The sequence below is a fragment of the Ursus americanus genome, chromosome 6 (assembly GCF_024610735.1).
Source record: "Ursus americanus isolate L20-20 chromosome 6, mUrsAme1.1.p, whole genome shotgun sequence".
Lineage (NCBI taxonomy): Eukaryota > Metazoa > Chordata > Mammalia > Carnivora > Ursidae > Ursus > Ursus americanus.
In genome coordinates this window covers 37,013,840-37,033,743 of record NC_142132.1, presented here as the reverse complement: position 1 = coordinate 37,033,743, position 19,904 = coordinate 37,013,840, and the positions used below count along the sequence as shown (strand labels likewise).

The window sequence follows — 19,904 nt, the reverse complement described above, 5'->3', positions numbered from 1 at the left end:
TTAAGTAAACACTGGGATTTCTGTTTTCAGAAACTGAATAACCATCAAAGTAAGCCTGAGTGTCTGAAAAATATTCTGCACTTGAGTGTGCCTGGTTTCTATAATGAAAAGATGCACTCAACTCATAGCAATTTTATCAGATTTGAACATTTGGAAAGATACTCCCATTACCAGACTATGCACCACCATCACCACCTCCACTGGAATTACATAAATATATTTAGCACTAAGATGGAAGTTAAAAAAAAAAGTCTATAATGCTGTTCTTTAGACCTGAAGAACTTAGATCTTGACCAAACATTCAAGACATTTTTTTTAAAAACTCTGGAATCTAGATAGATACATGTGTGACCTACCAATAAAGGCTGCCACAAGTCATGATCACGGTCTTTCAAGACAGTGGTTCTAGGGGTACCTGAGTGGCTCAATCAGCTAAGCATCTGACTTCAACTCAGGTCATGATCTCAGGGTCTTGGGATCCAACCATGTGTGAGGCTCTCGCTCAGCAGGGAGTCTGCTTGTCCCCCTCCCACAGCCCCTACTGGAGCTCTCTCGCTCTCTCAGATAAATAAATAAAATGTTAAAAAAAAAAAAAAGACAGTGGTTTTATGTTGGGTTTAATCTCCACCATATTTAGAAGAACTCTAATGTTTGTTATAAACCCTTAGTGCAAGTAAGATAACTTCAGGTCTGAAAATGACCAGCTCTGTTCTATTGTATTCTTACAAATGAAATGCATTGAAATTAGGGAGGGAACTTTAGTTGAAGTGGATCTGCTAAATATAAAATGACAATTTACCAGTAACAAACTCTCATTTGTCTCAGGAGAAGAATTATTTTTATCTTCAAGTGCAAAGTTTCAGTATCAACTCTACAAGTCATTGCAAATGTTTAGGCCAGTTGTAAAGCTGGGGAATCAGTCTACAAGACCACCTCACTTCTGACATCAATTTCAAGTTTGTGGGGTTCCCAGAACCACCCTCAGTTTTGATACTTTGCTAAAAAGACTCAAGGAACTCACTGGAAGTTGTTGCACTCTTGATTGTGGTTTATTACAGGGAGAGAATAGAGATTAAAATCAACCAAGGAGAGAAATGCATAGGGCAGAGTCCAGGAAAAGTAGCAAGCATGCAGCTTTCAGTTGTCCTCTCCCCAAGGAGTCAGGACAGCATTGTTTTCCCAGCATTAATGTGACAATACGTCCAGAGTATTGCCAACCAAGGAAGTTCACTTGAGCCTTGATGTCCAGAGTGTCTATTTGGGGTCCATCACATAGATGATTAACTGCCCAGGTGGCTAATCTCAATCTCCATGTGACCCAAACCTCCCACCCTATGTCATACTATTACTACCTGGAGTGTCCAGGCTCTATCCTCAGACTATCTAGTGTGGCAGCCCACACCGTAAATCACATTTTTAGACTACCCAGTGTAATCTAGAGCCTCTAGGCTGATGAAGACATTCCTATCAAGCATGAAATTCTCTCTCCCTCTCCCTTTGCTCCTCCCCCCACTCACACTCTTAATTAACTGATTAATTAAAACCATCAGTTGCATTTTTTACTTATTTTAAAATAAATAAGTTACTTCAGTTACCAAATAAAAATAAAGCTAATTTTTAAGTTTTGTTTGGAAAGAAAAATGAGTAAGAAGGAAAAAAAGAAGAGAGGGAGTCAGATCATATGTATGTCCTTACATTTACCTTGCATTTTAATGTCATCACTACCAACAGATTTTATTTTCTTCTTTAAAATGGGAAAATGCCACAAATAGGAGGAAATTAATGAGACACAGCAATCAAATGTAATATGGGACCCTGAACTGGACCCAGGAACAGAAAATTAACACTAGGGTTAAAACTGGTGAAATTTCAGTGAAGTCAGTCATCTACTATTAAGTATTACTCTTGGGTATTATACCAATGTTAATTTCCTGGTTTACATTGTTGTTATAATTCTCTCAGTTGTTACTATTAGGGAAAGCTGGGTGAAAGATGAATGTGAAAACCCCTGTATTGTTCTTGCAATTTTTCTGTAAGTCTAAAATTATTTCAAAATAAAAAGTTCAGGGTGCCTGGGTGGCTCAGTCAGTTAAGTGTCCGGCTCTTTTTTTTTTTTTTTTTTTACGATTTTATTTATTTATTTGACAAAGAGAGAGAGAGACAGCCAGCAAGAAAGGGAACACAAGCAGGGGGAGAGGGAAAGGAAGAAGTAGGCTCCCAGCAGAGCAGAGAGCCTGATGCAGGGCTCCAACCCAGGACCCTGGGCACGCCCTGAACAGAAGGCAGACGCTTAATGACTGAGCCACCCAGGCGCCCCAAATGTCTGACTCTTGATCTCAGCTCAGGTCTTGATCTCAGGGTTGTGAGTTCAAGTCTGCACTAGGCTCCACACTGGGTGCGTAGCCTACTTAAAAAAGAAAAACTTAAAAGAAAAAAGTTTAAAATGATCTATCTCTGTTTATTCAAGGATTCTTTAAAATAATCATTTTAATCTTTTTGGAGGTCAACCAACTCTTTGATGAAAATTAAGTACTATCTGCTCCAAAAGTTCACTTACGCCATTTTGCAAATTCACAGACCCATGTGGCGCACATCCATGGGCCCCCAGTGAAGAACCCTGGCTCCCAGGGCTGTAGCTAGGACTTGGGTGTAGCAGGAAGTGACATCCAACAGATAATCTGAGCAGGAACAACTTCTACCTCTCACCTGCATTCCCATTCATCCCTTAATCGTCTGGCTGCTTGGGGGGGCGCCTTCCTACAAAATGGGCTGACAGAAACATCGTACTTCATGATCCCTCTTGACATCTCCTCAGAAGGGTCATTATGAAAGGACTACACTCACCCACACAACAAAGTGCACCTCCTCTTTCTGGACCAAGCAGCACCATAAATATATCCTAAAGGGATCCCTAAAGGCAGCCCCATTAAGTGCTACCAAACAGAATAATCAGCTCTGGGCATTAGAGCCTCAGTAGGAAAGGACAGCCTGCGCCCTAGCACTGGAAATAGACGCAAATATATACTGTGTGGGGCATCAATCCCGACCCCAAACTTCCCCTCCCATCTTCTGCTTTATAAGTAACTCCACTAAAAAACTCAATGAAGACAGGCATAACCAGTTACATGGTAGAAATAAATGGCAAGAATAAAAATCTGTCTGAACTCAGCACAAATAGTCCCCACAAAGATGAATGATTTAGATTTGAATAGCTGCAAGAGTTAAAAAGTTACAAAAGCTAAGATGCACACACTAGGCATCATTAATGCCATTATTAGTATCAGGTAAGAATAGTGAGATCAAACACAAGACGTATTTGCTCAAAAGAACAGAAGCAGCTGTAGAAAACAGGAATGGCTTGTCCAACGAGAGACCATGATGACTTCCAGCCCTGAGAATTAGCTAGCAAGTCAAGAGACATGTGGATGGCTCTAGCTAAGAATTCAGTCTTTCCAAAGAATTGCACTAATGCACAGATCCTTTTCTTTCTGGTAAATTCAGTCCCTCAAGTCTGGCCACTGGGCAAAAAGGCCTGAGAGACAGCCAGATTTCTCAAGCACTGGCCTCCATGATGGACATAGAGGGATGGTTTTGGAGGAATGGGAAGGCTGGTTAGTTTAGTGAATGTACAGAATAGTGGTATGGAAGACATAAAACACAGTTGTTGAAAATGACTAAAGGGGCTTGCATTTCTGACACAGACTAGAATAAACACAGACTTGAAACATAATGGAAACTGTTCTAATAATCTCTTCTAGGAGGGCAGATTCTACCACTCTAGACCCAAAGACTGTTCAGAACTATGGCAGCAAGTGAAGGACTAGCTTTCCTTGAGCATTAAGCCATCTCATGGAAACTTCTGGGGCAACAACTCCCTTCAAAGAAACCAGAAGTCCTTTCCAAGTCAATAATTCACTTTACAAACTTGGATGTTGCAGCTTTCATTCCACATTTACGATACAATTATCTGACTTTTTTTCCCCTGGGGAAAATATTCCAGCCATAATATGTACATTTTTAGTACTTTTTGATACATATTACCAAATGTCTAATCAAAATGACTGTCTCAATTTACACATGGAAGAAAATGTCCATTACCCTAGTCCCTTCACAAGTTTTGCCATTCATTAGTTAGGGAAAAAAATTTCCTGTTTCACCTGGCATTTTAAAAAGATTAATAGCAAATCTGAGTATTTTCTTTAATTCTGTTTTTTTTTCTTTTGTGAGTTGCTGTCCTTTGCCAAATTTCCATTGAAATTTTTTTGCATGTTATCTTTAAATATGACAGTTATTAATATTTTCCCAGCTTGTCATATGTTAACTTCATAAATGGTGTTGACACACAGAAGTGCTGGATTTTAATGCAGTCAAATCCAGCAATCTTATTCTTTATTGTTTCTACCTTTGTTACCATGGTTAGGAAAGCCTTTCCTATGCCAAGATTATAAAAGCATTAAGCCATACATTCTTCTGGGCCTTTTGTGGATCTGGGTTTTACATTTTACATTTAATCCATCTGGAGACTATCTTGGCTATAATAAGGTAAACATTTAACTTTCCTTTTTTCCCAAATGGTTAGCCTTTTGTCATAATACCATTTACTGAATTATCTGTCCTTGCCTAATGTTTTGAAATACATGCGAAGCAGGGAAATAGTTCTTTGGCAATTTTCCAAATCTACACTACTGACACCATCACCCTGCTCCCCCCACTTCCTGCTGAGTGTGGGCCTTAAGTTGCTGATGGTGGCTGAAGACTGGGCCCCATTTAGGATCTGGGTGAAGACTGCTAAGCATCTAGGGAGCATTAGGTCTCATCAACTCCAGTCCCAACTGCTTTCTCCCTGATGTCCATTCAGTATTCCCACTTTCCCAGGATTCCTTAAGAAAATTTATGCAGAGTTGTGTGAGAAAAGAACTACGAATCCCTTTTATAGCCACCTTTTCCCACCAAAGCTTTGTCATCTACTTTCATGGTGGGATGTGAAACTTGCCCTAATGTCCACAGCTGATCCTGACCTCAACAGAGCCAATATGCCCAGAGTGACTTCTAGGCGCCTAGTGCTGTTTATCAGCAGGAGAAATGACTCCTCGTGTTTGAGAGGTGATACACACAGTCCTACTGACCCAGCCTTGGGAAAGAAGAAAGCAGAGACACAGCAGACACGAGGACTGGCCTTTGCTGTGTGCTTCCGGGGCTTTAAAAAAGTGAAAGTATCTGGTTGTTCAGCAAGGAAAGAGAGAGAGAACAGTGGCTGTGCCCTGTCCCCTGGTACCCTACCCCTTTCTCTCCCTGACTCTGGAACCAATGACAGAAGGAGGCACCACAAGGACCTCCACAGTGATGCTGAAGGGCCTTTGGGGGGGGGGACATGAGAGCAGTTTCCACTGCACACTGACGGACCTTTCTGTGAGGCAGCTGCTAGTCCAGGTTTTAAGAAAAGTGGTGTGTTTGTTTCTCAACTAGACTCTCAGCTCCATTCCTAGGAGAAGGGAGTGTTGTCTTGTTCATGTTTATGTCCACAACACCCAGCACAGTACCTGACACTTAAAATGGGCTCAGCACAGACTGATTCAATTGAACTTAAGTAATGATGTGTTATTAGTAATGACTAACATTTAAGAAACAACTTATTACTTACACTTTGTATAGCCTGTCAAATTAATTTTTTTGTTCTGTTTTGCTTAACAGATGGCTGTGGTGTAGAAGACAAGGGCACAGCAAGAGGAAGATGGCTTTATGAAGCCCTCCATTCAAGAGGCCAAACCAATCTCCAAGTAGGAGCTCTGGAGCAGGGAGCCAGAAGAGAAGTACAATGAGCAAGAGAGCTCCAGAAAAAAGGAAAGCAATGGTGATTCTAAGGAGGAAGGAGCCCCAGGCAACAGCAGCCTCAGTCATCAGGAACTTTAAAGCCATACTTCCCTGTCCAAATTCCCTCCTGGGGAGAGGCCAGGATCCTATAAAAGTGCATTTGAACGAGGCTTAGGGCATTTTTAGAGAATCTTTATCTCACAGATAGTGGTGGAGTCAACTTGCAAATTCAAGACAAGTATCTTACTGTAGTGATCTGAAAGGAATAGCTCTACACCAGACCAAAGTATCCTCCTCCCAGCCCCTCGAAATTCTCCAGTTGTCAAATTCTTCCCCAGTCTCTGCTTGAAAGATTTTCTCCTAGCTTCAGAGCCTTAACTACAGAATACTGAGTCTTTGCTCAAGCAGCGGCTCAACACATAACCCCTAAGCTGCCAAGGCTTTTCTCCCCCAAGACTTTGTTTCCTTCCACGAAACCTTCAAGAACCCTGGATTCCCGATTTCCTGGCCCAGCGGACGTCTTTACTAGGCTGCTATTCCAGGCCTAGCTAATCTGAGCGGCTGCGTGGCTCCCTCACTCCCGGGACTACGTCGATGGACAGGCCTCCGCTGAGAGGCCGAAGGGAATCCGTCTGAGGGCCCCGCCGGTCGGGATCTTTAGAGGGCGAGCAGCGGGGCACCCCGCGGAACTACGTTTCCCACAGTGCTCCGAGAAGCCAGGACGGCCACGGCCCGGGACGCGGCGGGCGGGCTCGCGCGCAGCCTCCTGGGAGTTGTAGTTCAGTCCGCTCGCGCCGGCGCTGCTGTGGGCTCGGCGCCGGCCTTTGTCTGTCTGCGGGCGCGCGCCGCTGCGGTGAGTGAGGCCGCCGGCCGGGTCAGTGCGCCCGGGCAAGGCGGGGCCATGTGGGCGGGCCGCCGCCCCCGGGCCCTCCGCGGCCCCCGCGGCCCTGAGCAGGCCTGGCCGGCCTGAGCCCCGAGGGAGGCCACCGGCGAGGGGAGAGGCGTGCGGCCCGCAGAGAAGGGTCCAGCTGGACCGGAGAGCGGGGTGCTGAGGTCCAGCACGCAGGGCGGGCCCGGGGGGGCCTGAGGCGGAAGGGGAGAGTGTACCCGGGGGAGCAGGGGCCCCTCCGACCGCCGCTCCGCAAGACATAGCATGGGTGAAGGCCCCGCACCCTGGAGACGCGGGAGGGGGAAGGCCACAGGCAGGTGTGCCCAGGGGCCTGCAGTGAGGATTTCACAGCACGGTCGGGGGAAAATGTTCTCTCTCTAGGGAGGGGGGATGGGAGACAGGACAGACTTGTCAGGGTGGAGAATGGGAGAAAGGACAAAATGAGTTGAGATGTGTGGAGAAAATAATCATCCCTACCCTCATCTAAACCTCAGACTATTGCCCAAGATGTTCCAGAGACAGCAGAGTTTACCCTCTCTGCTAGGGCTCTCCCGAGGACTCTCAACTTTAGGCCTTCAGTCTGTAGGTCGTACAGATTCTTCACATTTGGTTCTTTTATTCTCCCAAGGGCTGCCTGATATGACAGTTTTGTTAACCTATTTAGTTAGTGAGGAAATAGAGCCAGGGCTGTTTGGTTACTTGCCCAAGGTTGTATAGGGGGAGGGGAAATTGAAGGCAAGAATCCAAGTCTCTCATGGCCTAAATCTGAGTTTTTCCAAAGGATAAATACCCTTTCTGATAGGAAAAGCAAAACCAATTTTCTATTAATAAAGCCACTTCAAAATCTTCAGGAAATTATTTCCTCAGATTTGTGACCTAGGGAGAAAAATAAAACTATCTCCCTTTATTAACCAAGGCATTTCCTGAGACACAGCTGAGTTGTTACTTGTTGGAAGATCTCATAGCATGTGGAGAGGCAAAGCTATAAATTCTACCTATTGTTCTGACCAAACTATTTGTGGCTTCCCCAGGAACAGAGTCCAACCTTAGGCAGCAGGTTTCATGCACTTTCCAGGGACTCTGGATGGATGTGCAGTTGTTGAGTAACACCTTGAACTAACAAATGAATGTCCTGTAGCATCTTGGCACTCTCATAGAGGATTCCTTTGTAGCTTCTACTCCAAATTGGAGGTGACGCCTCCAAATACAAGTTTAAAATGCCTCTCCAGCCAAAACGAATGTGGCAGAATGTACAGTTGTGAAGACCAGTTGCTTAGGTTAACAAAACAACTGTACCATCACACAACTATTTCATTAAATCAGGAGGCCAGCATTTTGATGAGACATATTGGAGGGAAATAAAGATTATGCACTGAACCACTGCTTAAAGTATACGAATTTAGTAATTAAGGTCCTAAAGAAGAAAATACTCAAAAAAAGAAAAGGGTAAAAAAAGATAGTATGGAGCAAGAGGATTCCTAGGATCTTGAAGAGTAGTAAAGTCTGGTTAAGCATTGTTACATTCTGTTCCATTTTATAAAAATTCTCATGAGCTCTTTAGTGATGAGAAACTAGAGAATTGTCTAGTTTAAGGGCACAGACTCTGGATCTCGAAAGTCTTGAGTCTGATCCTTTGCCCACCCTGGACTCCTTATCGGCTCTGAGAATTTGGGCAGGTTACTTATCCTATTTGTAGTGCCTTGGGCTTGGTTTTGGGAGTCTGAAGTTCTTCCTCTTCCAAGAATTGACAAATATTTACATTTAGAATTGGTATTCTCATATCTTAAAGAATAAGGGAGGGGTGGGTCTGGATCAGGGGCCTCCTAAATATTGTTAAAAGGTAAACACATGAGATCTCTTGTTTTGTCTTTATAACCTGGGGAGAACTGGAGCCATTACATCAGGCAATCCAGATTTCCTCCATTTACTCATACCCCATAATGGAGCTCCTGTTGACTTTATCCTTCTCACTTATCAATTCTCCTGCCTTTTCCTGTTTGTTTTTTTCTGTTTTTTGTTTGTTTGTTTTTTCCTCCTTAGGTGTTCAAGAATAGCCCATGGAAGAATCATATGAAGAGGTGGTGATTAAGGTCATACAGCAGGCGTGGACATGTTTGGATTTCCAACAGCTACCCTGCTGGACTGTCATGGAAGATATGCGCAGAATGTAGCATTTTTCAGTGAGTGAGTTGGTTGATCACTGAGATGCCCTCAAATCACAATATTTAGTGTCCCTTTACTCAAGTACTGGTCAGCAGGCTGAGGAAGCAGAGGAGACATTCCTTTGGAAGAGTTCACCATTCCTGGGGGTTATAGGGAAAGCCTACAAGCTAGAATTAGAAATAGCAGTAGAAACAGAGCAAGAGAATGATCTTGATAGAGAGATAGTTTTGAGGTAGTCTCTGAGAAAACGAATGTGCAGCTTTACATCTCGGCATAATCACTGAATAAGGGTAAGGCAAGAGAAAATCTTCCTAGGATGACTCCAAGAAAACTGTTAATAGTGATGAGTGGACCTATAATTAAAGTGCAGTAGGAGGCTCAGATGTGGGACAGTATGGAAAACACTGTCACCATCTGCATAGGAAGTGTTTGAGAATAACTTCCAAACCAAAATTGATTTCAGTTCCACCATAGCTTAGTAGACTGAAATAGCATGGATATTAAAGGGGAAAGTTCCTTGGATCAGATTCTATAATTGTCCTAGCTTGATCTATGGTATCAGACAAATTATTTAACTTCCTTGAGCTCCAGGCTCTTCATCTATAAAATGGGAAAATAAACTCTACCTTGCAGGGTTACTGGGACTAGAGATAATAGATGTAATGTATCAAAGATTCTGATATATATTTTCTGATGTCATGGAGCTTACTCCACTGTCAGGAAAACAAATTGATGCAGAGATGGATTTCTCATGTACTGGTCTCTTCAGGGCCCTCTACCTACTTTTATACTGTTTCTTAATGGAGTGCCTCCAAAATTTTAAAGCTTTAGGCCCTACACAACCTGGATTCATACCTATGTTGGAGTCAGATAAAACTTGGTTATGGGGCTCTATTTGGTCCTATATAGTTTTCTTCATTTTCTGAGCCTATATTCTTATCTATAAAATGGAGATAATCATGTCTACCTTACCAGATTCTTTGGGAAGCTAAATTAAACTAAATTTAGAGGCAGTATACTACTGTGGAGCATGCCTGTGTTTGAATCCCAACTCTACACTTAGCTAACTGCAAGATCTGTGACAACCTCCCTATGCTTTCATTTCCTTCTCTGTAGCAATCTCAGGACTGTTTTCAGGATTAAATTATCTATGCAGAGTTCATAGTATGTGTGACACATAATAAGCATTCAAAGCATTGTTTCTTTTTTCCCTATTCTTCTCACTCAGCATATTGGTGCATCTTACATGACTTCCCTCTCATTTTACCAGATGTGATGACAGAAGCCCACCACAAATATGATCACTCTGAGGCCACAGGATCCTCAAGCTGGGATTTCCAGAATTCTTTCAGAAGAGAGAAGCTGGAACAAAAATCCCCAGAGTCTAAGACACTACAGGAAGATTCACCTGGAGTGAGACAGAGGGTCTATGAGTGTCAGGAATGTGGAAAATCCTTCAGGCAAAAAGGTAGTCTAACCCTGCATGAAAGAATCCACACTGGTCAAAAGCCCTTTGAGTGTACCCATTGTGGAAAAAGCTTCAGGGCCAAAGGCAATCTTGTTACACATCAGCGAATACACACAGGAGAGAAGCCCTATCAGTGCAAGGAGTGTGGGAAAAGCTTTAGTCAACGAGGTAGTCTGGCCGTTCATGAAAGACTCCATACCGGACAGAAACCCTATGAGTGTGCTATTTGTCAGAGAAGCTTCAGGAATCAAAGTAACCTTGCTGTTCATAGAAGAGTTCACAGTGGTGAAAAGCCCTATAGATGTGATCAGTGTGGAAAAGCCTTCAGTCAGAAAGGAAGCTTAATTGTTCACATCAGAGTCCACACAGGCCTAAAACCCTATGCCTGCACACAGTGCAGGAAGAGTTTCCACACCAGGGGCAATTGTATCCTGCATGGCAAAATCCACACAGGAGAGACACCCTATCTGTGTGGCCAGTGTGGGAAAAGCTTCACTCAGAGAGGGAGTCTGGCTGTGCACCAGCGAAGCTGCTCACAAAGACTCACGCTTTGACCACCCTCTTCAAAGGAAGTTCTCTTTATGAATTAAAAGTAAAAAAAAAAAAAAAAAAAAAACCCTCAGACCAAGCAACCTATCCGATTCTATGGAATGAATGGAGACTTTCAGAAAGACCATCATTGGGTAGGGCAAACTGACTTTTCTCCTTTCCCCCAAATGAGTATGAAAAATAAATGTCTTGTTTATTATCATTATCACATATGTTTCATAATTTGTCAGTTTATTTTGACCTAAGTTCCCAAAGTACCTCCATTAATCTAGAGCATACTTCGGAGATGTTCTATGTATAACAGATAACAGATTTTAAATCTGTAGTTGACATCGTTAGTTTTTGTTTTTTAAATCAACCTTTTATGAATCCCAAGGTCTTTTCTTTACACATTCAAATCAATCTTGTATTGGATTTAAGAAAGGAAGAATTCATCCCAAAGAGCTTGGTAGCGAATCTTTATCATCTAGAGAGGTAAATTATATCAAAGATCTTTGGGCACAGAAATGCTTTAGAAATACTATGGATTTGAATAGTAATATAATATTGCTCCCAAAGATACCCTGATACCATTTGAAGATGTATACAAGAATGCTGATATCCCAATTCATAATAGTCATAAACTGGACAAAACCCAAAATATCCAACAATAGGTAAGGTAATATATTGTGGTGTGTTCATATAACAAAATATGACAATAAAAAATAACATACAACTGATACATGCAGTAATATGGAAGACTCTCAAAACTTTATGTTGAGTGAAAGAAGACACACACACACCAGGAAAAACTAATCTAATAGAACTAATAGAATACAGATAGCGGCTAACTACGAGGGTAGGGAACTGGGTAGGGAACTGACTTGAAAAGGGCACAAGGCAACCTTATAGAGTGAAAACATGCTCTAAACCTTAGTTCAGGGGGTGGATGCATGGGTCTGTACAATTGTCAAAATTCACTGAACTCAGCAGTTAAGAGTCTGCATTTTCTTATCTGTAAGGAATACTTCAGTAATGAGGCAGTTTAAAAATACTGCACACACACACACACACACACACACACAAATACTTCACACAAGTTCTTTAACACTTATAAAGAGATGGGGGTCTGTCACCTCTACTTGAGTTTGGGTAGGCTTGTGACTGCTTCAAACACAAAAAAACAATTGATGCTATATGATTTCCAAGAATAGGTCTGAAGAGCTCTTTAAAGGTGTGAAAAGTTTCTGCATGATTCTCTTGAGACACTTACTCTGGAGAAAATCAGCTGCCATGTGAAAAAGTCTATCTTGAGGCCACTATGATGGACAAGCTGCATATAAGTGCTCCAGTTGACAACTTCAGCTGAGCTCCAACAGACAGGCAGCAACAACTACCAGCCATGTGAGTGAGTTTTTGTAGATGTCCAGCCAAGTGTAACCTTCAGATGACTGGAGCCCCACATCACATCTGACCAAAACTGTATGAGAGACCCCCAAATAAGAACAGCCTTCCCAAATTCCTAGCACACAAAGTCATTAGAGAAATCAAAAGTTATGGTTTTATACCATGAAATATTTAGGTTATTATACAGCAATAACAGAACATAACATATTTTCTAAAAGGATAAGATACTGTGAAAAGAAAAGGAAAAATCTGGGAGAACTACTTGAGATTTACTTACTGATTAAACTAAAACAGGAAATTATGATTCATGATTCATCAGAAAGCTTAAGATTTAAAAGTAAACATTTTTGACAAAACAGAAGGCAAGGTATAGATTAGTTAACCCAGATACAAGTTACGTGAAGAAGTAAATGCTGGTCTCCAGCAGTCCTGCACTGTAAGAAATTTATTAGGTAGATACACTTCAGTAACAATGAGGCAGTTTCAAAACATTTCCCACAAGTTCTTTAACACTAATATCATGAAGAGATGGAGATCTGCTTCATGTCCACTTGAATCTGGGTAGGCTTGTGACTGCTTCAGACACGAAAAAACAACTGATGGGACATCACTTCCAAGAATAGATCTGAAGAGTTCTTTAAAGGTGTGAAAAGTTTCTGAATGATTAGATAGACAGATACATACATACATATCTATATATAGACATCTTAGAATCCTGGTTCTGCAGAAAATAAATGAGTAAATAAAGAGTAAATAGGTCAGAAAATCTAAAAGATCTCTAAAAATATTCTTCCTATTTTTTATATATATATTATTAAATTTCTTCAAAGATTGTTGGCTGTTTCTATTAAAGTAACAACAAAAGAGAGTTCTAGTTTAAGAGGACAATGTAGGAAGATCCTGGATTCACCTCCTCGCACAGATACACCTAATCAATAGCTACCTGCGGAACAATTTCCTCTAAAAAACAAACAAACAAAAAAAAAACCACCTAAAAACTTGCTAAGTGACTCCTACAGATAACACAAATAAGAAAAAAAACTCACATTGAAGCTGGTAGGAGAGGCTGAGACAACTGCCATAAATCCCACCCCTGGTGCAGCAGCCTACAATCAGGAGAGAACCCACAACCTGGAGCTTCTTTCTGAGGAGTAAAGAGTTTGAGCCCCAAATTGGGTACTCCAACTTCTAAGACTTGAGACATGAGTCCCCAAAACAACTATCTTTGAAAACCAAGAGGATTCACGTTCATGAGACCCACAAGCTAGAGTGAACTGAAAAACAGCTCTTAAAGGGCTCTCACACTTGGACTCACCCCAAGGACCAGCACAGAAGCAGCCAACTGAAAGGCGCTCAGACTTCATGTGAAAGAAGCTTATTTTCTTAAAGTGATGGCCTGAGGCACAGGCATCTAATTTAACACACATCTAGGGGACTTGCATCTCCAGGGATAGAAGACAGCTGGCACCATCTTTCCATTGTTCCTCTGCCTCACTTCAGCTCTCTGGTATTTCCCAGAAAAGAGCTTATACCTGCCTCTGGCACACCAATTCTTGCAGCTGTGGCCTAGGGGAACAACTCTAGTCATCTGGCTCTGGTAGCAAGTGGGGCTTGTCCACAGGACTGTAACCAGTGGAGAAATAACTTCTTAACTGGCTACCACCCTCAAAGCACAACAAGAGACAACAGACCAAGGCACTCAGTCTTTCCATAAAAGAGGCCTATTAGCTTATCTTCATAGCTGTGGCCTGAAAGGCAGGATTCTAATTAAACATACAAGGGCACACTATAATTCTCTCCAGAGACCTCAGAGGGCAGCATTATCTTCATTGTCCCTCTGCTGTGCTCCACAGCACCAGTATTTCTCAGAGATGTGCTTGTACATGTCGCTGGTATGCTGGTTTTTATGGGTGCCATCCAGAGGACACCCCTTAGATTGTCTTTCTCTGGTGGCCAACAGGGCTTGTATTCTTCTATCCCATGGGACCGTAACAAAGAGACAATTCTTGGCTGGCTACAAACCCTAAGGCACTACGCAGAAAAGAGACTGAAACACACCCCCAGTCTTTCTGGGAAAGAGACCTATTTGCTTGTTCTGGAACATCAGCCTGAGTGGCAGGTTTCTGGTTTGGCAAAACTAGATGCCTACTGAGATACACTAAGGGATGGGTGCCAGTGGATGCCATGTTCACACTTTCCCTCTGCCTCACTCCAGGTCACTGTATCTCCCAGAAAGAAACTTTTATACTCCTCTGGCACTTAAATATAAATGACTGCCACCCAGGGGACACTTCTAGTGCATGTAGCTTTGGTGGCCAGTGGGAATTACACTTGTGGTCCCACAGGACTGTATATATTTGCATAAGTTAGAAGCTACTGCATGAGCTGAACCTAACTGCTGCTTGATATCTTACTCTTTGGGACACTAACAGGTCTTAGCACACCTTCAGCTACTAGGAGTCACTAAAATAAAATAGGCTGCTTGGACAATCATGAAGGCTTGAGAGACAACCAAGAGTTAGGGCAGGGTTGAATGATAAGGTTCATCTACTACACAAGTCCACTTCATCAGGGCTGGGAAAGGTGGCTGTTTCAGCCAGTGCATAGACACCAACACTGAGAGATGAAAATGAAGAAACAGAGGAATATGTTCCAAATGAAAGAACAAGATAAAACCTCAGAAAAAAAGTCCTTAATGAAACGGAGATAAGTGATTTACCTGATAAAGATTCCAAAATAATAGTCATAAAGATGCTCACTGAATTTGGGAGAAGAATGTATGAACACAATGAGAACTTAAAAAAAAAGGTACAGAAAATATAAGAAGTCAGAGATGAAGAACACAAGAAGTGAATTGAAAAATATTATAGAGGGGTTAAATAGCAGACTACACAAAGCAGAAGAAAGACTCAGTGAACTTGGAAACAAGGCAGTAGAACTCACCCAATCAAAGCAGCAAAAAGAAAAAAGAATGAAAAACAGTCAGGCTACCTTAAGGGACTTACGGTACAACATCATGTAGACTAACGTTCACATTATAGGGATTCTAGAAGGAGAACAAAAAGAGATAGACAATTTATTGGAAGAAATAACATCTAGAAACTTCCCTAATCTAGGGAAGGAAACAGATACCCAGAACAAGGAATCCCAGAGTTCAAAATAAAATGAATCCAAAAAGACTCACACCAATACACATTATAATTAAAGGGTCAAAAGTAAAAGACAAGGAGAGAATCATAAAAGCAACAAGACAAAAACAACTTGTTACATGCAAGGAAACCCCCCCCCCATAAAGGTAACAAAAGCTTTGTATGCCAGAAGGAGGTAGCTTGGTATATTCAAAGTGCTGAAAGAAAGAAAAAACTGCCAACCAAGACTATCCTACCCAGCAAAAGAAAAAAAAAAAGTCCTTCATAATTGAAAGCAGGATAAAGAGTTTTTCAGATCAAAAAAACAGGGGCGCCTGGGTAGCGCAGTCGTTAAGCGTCTGCCTTCGGCTCAGGGCGTGATCCCGGCATTCTGGGATCGAGTCCCACATCGGGCTCCTCGGCTGGGAGCCTGCTTCTTCCTCTCCCTCTCCCCTGCTGTGTTCCCTCTCTCGCTGGCTGTCTCTCTGTCACATAAATAAATAAAATCTTTAAAAAAACAAAAAACAAAAAAATTAACAAAAAATAAAAAAGAGTTTTCCAGACAAGCAAAAGCTGAAAGGAGTTCATTACCACTAGACCAGCTTTACAAGAAATGTTAAAGGGACTTCTTTAAGCTGAAAAAAAAAGGACACTAATTAGTAACAGGAAAATATGAAACTATAAATCTCACCAATAAGGTAAATAAATACATAGTAAAATTCAGAAAAATCTAATGTTGTAAATATGGTGGATTAATCAATTATAAAGCAAGGATGAAGGTTAACAGATAAGAGTAGTAAGAATAACTATAATAATTAGTTAAGGGATACACAAAATTAAAAAGTAAAAATGTGGCATCAAAAACGAAATGTGGTGGGAGTAAAATGCAGAGGTTTAGAATACATTCAAACATAGGTTATCACCTTAAAATAGACTATTATAAGTTGTTACATGTAAGCTTCAGAGAAGGAATCTAAACATACCACCAAAGAAAATAATCAAATCATAAAGGATGAAAGCAAGAGAAGACAGGAACAGAGGAACTAAAAAACAGCCAGAAAACAATTAACAAAATGGCATAAAGTATATCCCTAGCAAATTACTTTAAGTGTAAATGGACTAAATTATCTAATCAAAAGATACAGAGTGGCCAAATGGATAAAAAAACAAGACCCAGGGTGTGTGGGTGGCTCAGTCAGTTGAGCATCTGACTCTTGGATTCAGCTCAGGTCATGATCTCATGGGTTGTGGGATCGAGCCCTGCATCAGGCTCCATGCTCAGTAGGGAGTCTGCTTGAGACTCTCCCTCTGCCCTTCCCCTTGGCTCGCACACACATGCATGTGCTCTCTCTCAAGTAAATAAATCTTTAAAACAACAACAACAACAAGACCCATCTCTATACTGCCTATAAGAAACTCACTTCAGATTTAAGGACACACACAGACTGAAAATGAAAAGATGGAAAAATATATTCCATGCAAATGAAAACCAAAAGAAAGCTGGGGTAGCTATACTTAGACAAAACAGACCTTAAAATAAAGACTACAATCAGAAACAAAGAAGGGCATTATATAATGATAAAAGGGTCAATCCAACGAGAGGGTAAAACATCTGTAAATATTTATGCATCCAATATAGGAGCGCCTAAATATATAAAGCAATGTCAACAGAAATAAAAAGAGAAACAGACAACAATGCAATAATAGCAGGGGACTTTAATACCCCACTTAGATCATACAGACATAAAATCAGTAAGGAAACATGGCTTTAAACACGTTAGGCCAGCTAGACTTAACAGATACATAACATATATAAGACTATAACAGATATATACAGAACACCCCATCCAAAAGCAAAAGAACACATTCTTTTCACACATGGAACATTCTCTAGAGTAGATCATTTATTAGGCCACAAAACAAACCTCAATAAATTTAAGACTGAAATCATATCAGGCATCTTTTCCAACCACATGGTATGAAATTAGAAATCAATTACAAAAAGAAAAATGGAAAATTCACAAATATGTGGAGATAAAACATGGTACTGAACAACCAACTGGTCAAAGAAAAAATCAAAAGGGAAATAAAAAAAAATACTTAAGGTGGGGTGCCTGCGTGGCTAAGTCAGTTAAGCATCTGATCCCACAGTCCTGGGATTGAGCCCCGTGTCAGGGTCCCTACTCAGTGGGGAGTCTGCTTCTCCCTCCCCTGCTCTTGCACTCTTGCTCTCTCTCTTTCTCTCTCTCTCCCTCTCAAATAAGTAAATAAAATCTTTTAAAAAAAAAAGCCCAAAGCTAATAGAAGAAAGGACATAACAAAGATCAGAGGAGAAATAAATAACATAGAGACTATAAAGACAATAGAAAAGATCGATGAAACTAAAAGTTTGTTCTTTAAAAAGATAAACAAAACTGACAAACCTTTAGCAATATTCACCAAGAAAAAAAGATAAGAGGATTCAAAATCATTAATGAAAGAGGAAACATTACAACCGATATCACAGAAATGCAAAGGACTATGAACAATTATAGGCCAACAAATTGGACGGCTTAGAAGAACAGATAAATTTCTAGAAACATACAACCGCCAAGACTGAATCATGAAGAAACACAAAATCTGAACAAACTGATTACTACAGACTACATCAGTAATCAAAAACCTCTCAACTAACAAAAATCCAGGATTAGATGGTTCACTGGCGAATTTTACCAAGCATTTAAAGGACAACCACTCCCTAAACTTTCCAAAAATTAAAAAAGAAAGGAACATTTCCAAACTTATTTTATGAAGCATTACCCTGATACCAAAACCAGATAAGGATACCACAAGAAAACTATAGGCCAACATCCCTGCTGAACATAGATACAAAAATCCTCAACAATATATTCACAAACTGGGGGCATCTGGGTGGCTCAGTCGGTTAAGCATCTACCTTCAGCTCAGGTTATGATCAGAGGGTCCTGAGAAGTCCTACATTGAGCTCCCTGCTCCACAGGGAGTCTGCATCTCCCTCTGCCCCTCCTCCCACTCGTTCTCTCAATCTCTCTCTCTCTCAAATAAATACAATATTTTTTTAAAACAATATATTCACAAACCGAATTCAACAATATATTAAAAGATCATACACCATGACTGAGGCGATTTATTCCAGGGATGCAAGGATGCTTCAATATCCACAAATTAATCAATGTGATACACCACATTAACCAAATGAAAGATAAAAATCCTATAGTCTCAATAGATACAGAAAAACATTTGACAAAATTCAACATCTATTCATAATAAAAACTCTCAACAAAGTTGACAAGAGGAAACACACCTCAATATATTAAGACCATATATGACAAGTCCACAGCTAACATCATACTCAGAGTAAAAAGCTGAAAGCTTTTCCTCTAAGATCAGAAACAAGATAAGGATGCCCACCATCCCCACTTTCATTCAACATAGTAATGAAAATCCCAGCCAGAGCAATTAGGCAAGACAAAGAAATAAAAAGGCATTTTATTTCAAATTAGAAAGGAAGAGGCAAAAGTCACTATTTCCTTTCCATGATCTTACAAATAGAAAACCCAGGGGCACCTGGGTGGCACAAACACATGACTCTTCATTTCGGCTCAGGTCATGATCTTAGGGTTGTGAGATCAAGCTTGCGTTGAGCTCCGCATTGGGCATGCAGCATGCTTAAGATTCTCTCTTCCCCTCTCCCGTTGCCCCTCCCCTCACCCCACACGCACGCTCTCTAAAAAAGAAAAGAAAACCTGAAGACATCACCAAAAAACTGTTAAAACTAATAAATGAATTCAGTCGAGGATAGAAAATACACAAAATTTGTTGCATTTCTGTACACCTAGAACAAACTATCAGAAAGAGAAATTGAGAAAACAATCCCATTTACAACTGCATCAAAAAGAATAAAATATCGGGGCGCCTGGGTGGCTCAGTCGTTAAGCGTCTGCCTTGGGCTCAGGGCGTGATCCCGGTGGTGTGGGATCAAGCCCCACATCAGGCTCCTCTGCTGGGAGCCTGCTTCTTCCTCTCCCACTCCCCCTGCTTGTGCTCCCTCTCTCACTGGCTGTCTCTCTGTCAAATAAATAAATAAAATATTTTTTTAAAAAAAGAATAAAATATCTAGAAAGGAGGTGGAAGACCTGTACACTAAAAACTGTAAGACACTGATGAAAGAAATCGAGTAAGACAAATAAATGAAAAGATACTCTGTGCTCATGGATGGAAAAATTAACATTGTTACAATGTCTACAGTAAGGGCGCCTGAGTGGCTCAGTCAGTTAACTGTGTGCCTTTGGCTCAGGTCATGATCCCAGGGTCCTGGGATTGAGTCCTGCATTGGGCCTGCTTCTCCCTCTGCCTCTGCCTCTCTCTCTCTCATGAATAAATAAAATCTTTTTTAAAAGATGTCTACACTACTCAAAGCAATCTACATACTCAATGAAACCCCTGTCAAAACTCCAGTGGCATTTTTCACAGAAATAGACAATCCTGGGGT

At 41.1% G+C, this 19,904-nt stretch overlaps 1 protein-coding gene across 4 annotated transcripts; it reads left to right on the top strand.

The window, feature by feature from the left end:
* Nucleotides 1–6,579: 6,579 nt before the first annotated feature.
* Nucleotides 6,580–10,947, top strand: ZNF32 (zinc finger protein 32). Of its 4 annotated transcripts, none has more exons than XM_045810005.2 (3): nucleotides 6,580–6,664; nucleotides 8,741–8,880; nucleotides 10,134–10,947. In XM_045810005.2, the coding sequence occupies exons 2-3, from the start codon at nucleotides 8,811–8,813 to the stop codon at nucleotides 10,883–10,885; spliced, it is 822 nt and encodes a 273-aa protein (XP_045665961.1). In that variant the 5' UTR covers nucleotides 6,580–6,664; nucleotides 8,741–8,810; the 3' UTR covers nucleotides 10,886–10,947. The 4 variants fall into 4 exon arrangements, with proteins under 4 accessions (XP_045665961.1, XP_045665960.1, XP_087719056.1 ...); XM_045810004.2 differs by lacking the exon at nucleotides 6,580–6,664 and adding an exon at nucleotides 6,706–6,864; XM_087862930.1 differs by lacking the exon at nucleotides 6,580–6,664 and adding an exon at nucleotides 6,902–7,017.
* The last annotated feature ends 8,957 nt before the right edge of the window (nucleotides 10,948–19,904 follow it).